This window comes from Leptonotus elevatus, unplaced genomic scaffold (genome assembly GCF_054856555.1).
Source record: "Leptonotus elevatus isolate MCC_2025b unplaced genomic scaffold, RoL_Lele_1.0 HiC_scaffold_139, whole genome shotgun sequence".
Classification (NCBI taxonomy): Eukaryota; Metazoa; Chordata; class Actinopteri; order Syngnathiformes; family Syngnathidae; genus Leptonotus; species Leptonotus elevatus.
Window position 1 is genome coordinate 55001 of NW_028233530.1, and position 7500 is coordinate 62500.

Genomic DNA, 7500 nt, shown 5'->3' on the forward strand with positions numbered 1-7500 from the left:
TTAATGCGATTGTCAGACCATTTGTTTAAATGTTAGTTCAAAACAATATTTGAAGTTTAGAAGGTATTTTACTTACACTTATATATGGTGCTTGTCCTGGCAAATAGGGGCTCATTCATTGTTGTTCTCATTGAGAGAGAAGAGACCCTACTGTCCGGTCGTGCTGACCCTATTGCATAGCTGCATAGCTGTTGGGAACTAGGTCTCCAGTTTACAATTGATCCATCATGGTGCTGTATGCCCTGAGGTTAGATCCACTACTTTTAACAGGGCACTAGATTGGAAATAGTACTAACTGACCTGTCAACATTTATAATGTTTCCAGCCACCTAATATAACTTAAAATGGAAATTCAATAACCAAGTGTGTATAACGGTGGTGGTTGTTGTTGTTTCCCCCAATTTCATCTTTTAGCTAAGATTAACTGAGGTCAAATATTGGTATGAATCCCTTAATTTGGGGTGAACAGAAGACTTAATTTATTTTTATTGACACTTTAATGGAAGGGGATGCTGGTGTGTGTGTAATAATTGTGGCAACAGATGCTTATCATAGGCCCATGACATTTACAATGTTGTTGGGAAATCTGAATTTATAAACAGGCACAAGAATAAATAAAACTTTATTTCAATCTAAGAACTATATACATTATTCACAACACGGAATTCAATGTTTTCATATGAAAAATGATTAATCAAATTAATCAAACGTGCTTTTTGTACGCAACACGAACCAACAAAAATATAATTGTGGTTCTTTTGATGTTGCCAAAAAGACATGTATTAATACAATCATTTTCTCTTGTACGTAACGTAACGTCTTCATCCTTAAAAACAGACCTTTCTTACAAACTTTAAAAAGACAAAATATTTTACAGATTTACAATTACTTGAGGTATTGTTATCTTAAATCTGTACTAACTTCAACAGTTTAGATCAACAGTTTATACAGTGGATATTTCACATTTGACTGAAAGGTTTAATACTTTTAATCAAACGTTTTTGTAAATGCATTCTATATAAATGGGTATAGATGCATTGTCCTTGAAAAACTGACTGTTACATACATCAGTTAGACTATCGCTGGCGTCGGACTGAAACCTACTATGTCACAACTTGGTAATTTTTTTATTTTTTCACAAATCTATATGCTGTTAGTCAGTCCATGTTTGGGTATTATTATTGCAAATTAATGATCAATCTAAAAGTGTTTAAAATGGTTTGCTCTCTTTGATGACGCAATGTTAATGGTTAAACTAACATGCCGGTTTTTGGGGTCTCGTGGAAAGTGCTGATTTTGGAGGTAAAAAGATTTGGACCAACGCCAGCGATATAACATTAACACTGAAAATAGTAGTCAGATGGAAAGGCCAGATAATTAAAGGAATTTAGTGACTTAACAATTCAACATTCCTATAACTGATACACAACAACAACATGTACTGTAAGGATACCATAGCTGTACAAAAATTCCTCTTGTGTAAAGTACAATAAATATCTCAAAAAGTAGTTGCAGGAAAACACTTCAAATGAAAACAACTTATTGTGATCAAGCCTTCATATGACCTTGCTTCTTGAAGAGCTTCATGAGTTGGTAAAATCTCTGAGCAATCTGGGAAACAAAAAAAAACACAGAAAAACTGTCATTTTGTACATGTTCAGTTAACATTTGAATTGAATGAACATTACTGTTGAGTAATGAGTATGCTTCAAGTATTACAAATTTGAAATAAAAAAAACTGTTGTTTGGCCATGTTATTTAAATGCATATTGCAGCCATGTAAGGCAAGGCAGCTTTTATTATACTGTATAACATTTCATAGACAAGGTAACTGGCTGATGCTTTACACAATTTAAAGTACAACAGCTTAAAATCATTTCAAAACAAATATCTTTTAAAAACAAAGTACAGAAATAAAAGCTAGCTTCCTAAAACTACTAAAAGAACGTACTAGAGATGCAATGAAAAAAAGTAGTTTTTAACCTCGACTTAAAAACATTTGAATGTATTTATTTGAAAGGGACAATGCACATTAATCAACATTTTACAATGAAAATGTGCCCAAGTTAGCTAAGTCAAGCTCATTTTCATTGGGCGGATGTAAAAGACAACCTAAAATGAAAGTTATTAAAATCACGAATCAATTTCCAACAATATATAATAATATTACACGGGTACATCTCCTGTACAGTTGATAGTACTAACTAATCTCTCTCATTCAATGAGAGTAGTTTTGGCTCGACTTCAGCCACTGTTTCAGTTATTTGTTGAAGACACTTGTATTCGTCTCCAATTTAAGTTCAGCGGGGAAAGCATTCCATAGTTTAGTTCCCTGATAGCGGAAGCAAGACTGTCTAAAAGTTGTCCTAAACTTTGGGAGCTCACAGTCCCCACTTATTGAGGCTCTGGTGGTCGTCTACAGAAGCTCTGACGCCTCACCATGAGACCAGATAACAGTGGTGACCACACAGATGTACAAACATTTAAAAGACAGTTTCAAAATATTAAAATTTAGGGTTGGGTTTAAAAAGAAAATCGAATACTATAATCGATATCGAATCAATTTTCCTTTTCAAGCTCAATCTCGATTCATAAAACCATGAATTGATTATTTAAATATTTTTTTCTTAATTCTTTTTTTTTTTGAAGGATTTTAAAGATTAATTTTTTTGTATCTTACTGTTTTCGTGAAATTTACTGTTCACGTGAATTTAAAAGTATTAAAAGCAACATGCTGCTGTGCTGCACCATGTTTGCTTAGAACTAGGGATGCACCGAAATGAAAATGTTTGGCCGAAACCAAAAACCGAAAATGAAAAATGCTTGGCCGAAAACCGAAAAGCCGAAGAAAAAAAATTTATGCCAATTTTTACTATCAATGCATTTATTATAATGAATTAAAATTATAATATTATAAAATATTTATTTAGCACTGGCATTTTAACATAGCACAATATAAATTGAAATGTGCCCACACACCGCAGACATGTTGGCCAATGGTACATTGAACACCAAATGAGGGTTGAGCATTTTCTGGCAGTTTATTTCAGCCAAAAGACATCAAATGAATATTGCAGCAACCAGAAGACTGTATTACAAGAGGAAAACAAGGGCCACAATACCATAATATCAAGAGGAAAATGAGGGCCACCAGACCCCAAAACAAAGAGCTGACAAAGCATCAAGAATGCATGGGCTTTCCAGGACCCCCAGGCAATTCCACGGCACATCGAGGCAGTGGTTAAGGCAAAGGAAATCCAACCAACTATTGAAGATTGACATATCATTTTGAAAATACCATCCATCCATCCATCTTCTTTTTTTTTCTTGCAAAATACTTCATAATTATGCATGGTGATTTCTTCACATTATTCACATTTTTTGACATCCTGTTTTCATGGGTTTTATGAGCTGGAAGACCAAATAATGTAGAAATAAACAAATAAATACTTGAAACCACTAGAGTTTTGGGCCCTGAATCTATAATCTATGAAAATTTGACTTTTTGAATGGAATTGTAAAAATTATTAAACTTTTTGAGGACATTCTAATTTTTTGACGAGCATCTGTATATTAGGCAACTATATAGTGCGGCACTATATAGTGAATGAGGGATTAGGGGATAAGGGTGCACATCTGGACACAGCCCTAGAATGTTCAACCTTCCATCTTGTGGCAAACGGCTGTGCAGTAACAGCAAAATAAATATATTTAAAATCAACACCAAAAGCTCAATGTAACATAGTTGACAAAGACGAAAATGAAGAACATTTTCGCTATAAGGAAAAAATTATATTCCACCACGCCCCCTGCTCTTCAAATTCACACCTTGTTCATTGTCCTTTTGTGTTTTGCTATTATTTGCAAGTGTTTCTTTTTTTGTACCTGATTTTATTGTGAATTGTCTTAATTGTGTGTGGTTTTTATTGTAAAGTGTATTGGGACCATGTTCCATGGTGATTTTGCACTTTGATTGATTGGTTGATTAGATTGATTGATTGGATTGATTGATTGATAATGGTCTGAAAAAAAGTATCAAATTGGGAAGGAGAAAGTCTGATGCCTCTACGACCCAACCCATAGTGGAAGAAGATAGATGGATTTATATTGAAGATAACATCAGTGCAAAGAAAGCATACTTGTCTGCTCGTGACTGCGCCCTTTAAGCACTTGATGTTGCTGTAAAGACAAATTCAACTTACCTGTTCTGATGGTTTCTTAAGTTTTTCTGACAAGGCAGCGAATGTTTTGCGTGAAGCACCTTTTGTTTTCAGGTCAACGAGGATGGCTCGATCTTCATTTCTGGAATGTCATACGTGAAAAGGTTAACTGTGTTTTCTTTGGCACCCTTGATAGCTTTTCGACTTTGAAATATTATGCCCATGTCTTTTATATTTATATGGGTTTTACATTAGTATTAGCAATGTTCCCCTATGTTCCCCCTATGTTCAAACCCCCCCCCCCCCACACACACACACACACACCACCACCCTGCAGTAGGAGCCTCTCAGTCTAATCACTGTCTTTGATTTTTTTTACAGAATTTTTGGAACTAACAATAGATAATTAAAGGGATAGTTCGGGTTTTTGGACATGAATCTGTATGGCATCCTCACCTAAAGTGGTGTGCATTGAGCACTGACTTACGGCTGACAGCATCCTGTGACACGAGATCTGGTCCGGTTTTTGTCAAGGCGAAAGTAGCTGGGATCACAGAAATAAAGCGTTTTTCTTCTAAAAACTATTTGTGTTCAAAAGAGTGATAAATTTGCATCACAAAACTGCACATTAGAAAAAAGTCAGACTCCATTACCGCCGGGCTCTATTCTGTTCATATCACTGCGCGGCGCACTGCATCCAACTGACAGACGCGCACAAACCAAGTTGTTTGGAAGTGTTTACCTGATGCGAGAGAGCTAATGGAGAGCGAGAGCCATTAGTATATAACATTACGATTGTATAAACTTTTTAAGCTTGTATAACTAAGGTGTATTGTGTGTTCCTGGGTTGCACATTCTGTCTTGTATTCTTGTGTTCGAGTATTAGTGAACGCATTGCACGTCTCGCGGTGGAAAAGGACTCATCCATACATTGTTGGTAACGTGTGCTAATTCAGCTAGCGAGGAAAGTTTCTTGTGTTCGTCGTTGGCTGCAGCCAACAGTAGCCGGTTGTGTGGAGACAAATAAAAAGGTGAGGTTACCAACCACGTCTGCTATGTGCAGTTTTGTGATGCAAATTTATCACTCTTTTGAACACAAATTGTTTTTAGTAGAGAAACATTTTATTTCTGTGACCACAGCCAACTTGCCGGACTACTTTCGTCTCGAACAAAACCGACCGGGTCACGGGACGCTGCCAGCGGTAAGTCAGTACTGATTGCTCACCACTTTAGGTGAGAATGCCATACAGATTCATGTCCAAAAACCCGAACTATCCCTTTAATGCAGATTCATTCAATCAGACAGAGCTGACAATTGTTACAGACTGTCTATTTTTTGTTACAGAAATCACTGAACATATATAATGCAGGCAGTCCTGCAAATCAATGTTTGTGTTCCTGACACAATTTTGAAAAAATAAAAATTCAGTTAAATTGTTCTGGAAGTGAATTCCTATAGTTTTACGGCTCAGGATTACTTTAAATCACACGTGTAGTGATTAACAATTTTCTGTCAAAATGTATACAATCGAGGCAAATGTAATATCACGTACTAACCTGGTCCATGCCATCACCAAAGCTCCTTTTTTCTTGATGACGTTCATGGCAGAGAAACTATTTGGAGATGAAGGTATTGGTTTTGATTCAACATCATTTTTGGAGCTGATGGCACTGTCTTCCATATGGTTCTCATCATCTTTTCTTGAACGCTTTGCTTTTGATTGCTCATGGTGCTTTTTCCGTTTTTTACTTTTCTCACGATCCTCGTCTTTTTCTGTGATTCTACTTGTGTCCTCTTTAATTCTGACGGACTTTAATGTCTCCATTTCACGCTGCATGTCTGAAATGTTTGACACTTCTTGGCTTATCTGATTTGTTTCTGAGCTGTCTCTATTGCCTTGTACAGTACGTTTGAAAGGACTGGTGCTTTTCTGTGAATCAGAAGAAATAGTTTCTGATAGACAGCGGGGATTTGGACTGTGTTTCTCCATATGGAATGGTGGATTTGGGTTTTCATCGTTGATGAGTCCAACACCAAGAGTGTGTACTTTGCTGTTCTGCCCAAATGAAAGATCACAGCTTTTAAGAAGAGTTTCCTTGGAAGCAGTCATTTTAAAAGTTGCATTTGGAGAAATTACAACATTGTTTGAATCCTTCGCCACACAATCTTTTGAGGTAGTTGACATATGGTCCGAGTGTGGAGGTTCTGTTTTTAGTCTCAAATGATCTTCAGTTGTACTGGTATCACGAGATGCATCTTGACATATTGCAGAGTCTTCAGAAGGATCAGAGAGACTGGATTTTGTGGGTATTACATTGCATGGATGAGCATATTTATGAATCCTGTTGAACACGTGTTTTTCTTGGCTGTCCTGAGCTGCCAAATCATCTCCATTATGATCTTCTTCTGTTAGTGTTTGACTTAAGCTTTCATCTGTGGTGAGAGTAACATCTGTCTGTATATTCCCCTGACGGATCTTTAAAATGAAATGATCATTGGACTTTTCCATCACCAATGCCTGCATGGGCATATCAGGCTTCAACACAAAAGTACTGACAGCTGCTTGTGAAGCCACACTGTTGCTAGACCCAAGGCTGGAGTTGTCTGTGTCAAGGGCTAGGTGAATGTCTTGTTCAGTAGCATCTTCACCATCTAACAGAGCATCTTCACTAATGTGAGCACTGATGACACTGTCTGGGGTGGACATAGTAGGTATCCCAGACGGTTGGAGAAAGCTCAGGTGGCTGTCAGACTTAAGAGGTGATGGAATAGTAAGGGAAACTGCCAGATCTTCAGCTAGGATAGAATAATTCCTTTGTGACAAAAAGTTGGACTGCAGTGTTGATTGATTCTCTGATGGAACCTCTAACAAGCAGCTTTCATCAAATAAAGCTGGATTTGGTGTGACCTGATGTTTGGACTGTGGTGACATCTCCCGAGATGAAATGCTAGACCATGTAGCAATTAGTTTGGAGGGGGTATCAAATTTGGTTGTAGAAATAAATTTTGATGGAGACTCAAATTTGTTTGGAGTTGAAATGCTAATGAGTCTTTCTCCATTCTTCTTTGGAGTATTAAGGGCCAATGATGTGCTCTCTCCTGTTATTCCATTGGTTTCAAGTAAGTCTGATCCTTGCAGGAGACACTTAAATATTTCTCCCATTTGAGAATCTCTTACCAGGTTGAATGTTAAACTGGTAGCTTGCTGCTCTGTGAGTAGTTGAAAGTCACTTTTGTCAAGCATAGATGTGCTTTGAGAGGCTACCAAAGAAGCCACATTATGTTTTTCTAAAACCAAAGATTTTTTAGGAGAAAGACCTTCAACTTCTAGATCTGTGT

General features: G+C 36.8%; 2 protein-coding genes across 3 annotated transcripts in view; both read right to left on the reverse strand.

The window, feature by feature from the left end:
• Positions 1–164, reverse strand: part of LOC147155148 (gap junction alpha-10 protein-like) — a 16475-nt gene extending 16311 nt beyond the window's left edge. The window contains exon 1 of one of the 2 annotated variants that reach the window (XM_086066715.1): positions 77–164. Coding sequence is in view for 1 of the 2 variants with exons in the window: in XM_086066716.1 (XP_085922842.1) it covers positions 77–131 (55 nt within the window). In the remaining variant the exon portion in view is untranslated. The remainder of the gene's footprint in view (positions 1–76) is intronic. The other variant, XM_086066716.1, reaches the window with a different exon arrangement.
• A 442-nt stretch (positions 165–606) lies between these two features.
• The window catches only part of LOC147155149 (CASP8-associated protein 2-like), an 8872-nt gene continuing 1978 nt past the window's right edge, over positions 607–7500 (reverse strand). Inside the window, exons 2-4 of the mRNA XM_086066714.1 lie at positions 5718–7500; positions 4203–4302; positions 607–1611 (exon numbers count right to left, since the gene is read on the reverse strand). The exon at positions 5718–7500 is cut by the window's right edge and continues 984 nt beyond it. Of these exons, the coding sequence (XP_085922840.1) occupies positions 1549–1611; positions 4203–4302; positions 5718–7500 (1946 nt within the window). The 3' untranslated portion in view covers positions 607–1548. The remainder of the gene's footprint in view (positions 1612–4202; positions 4303–5717) is intronic.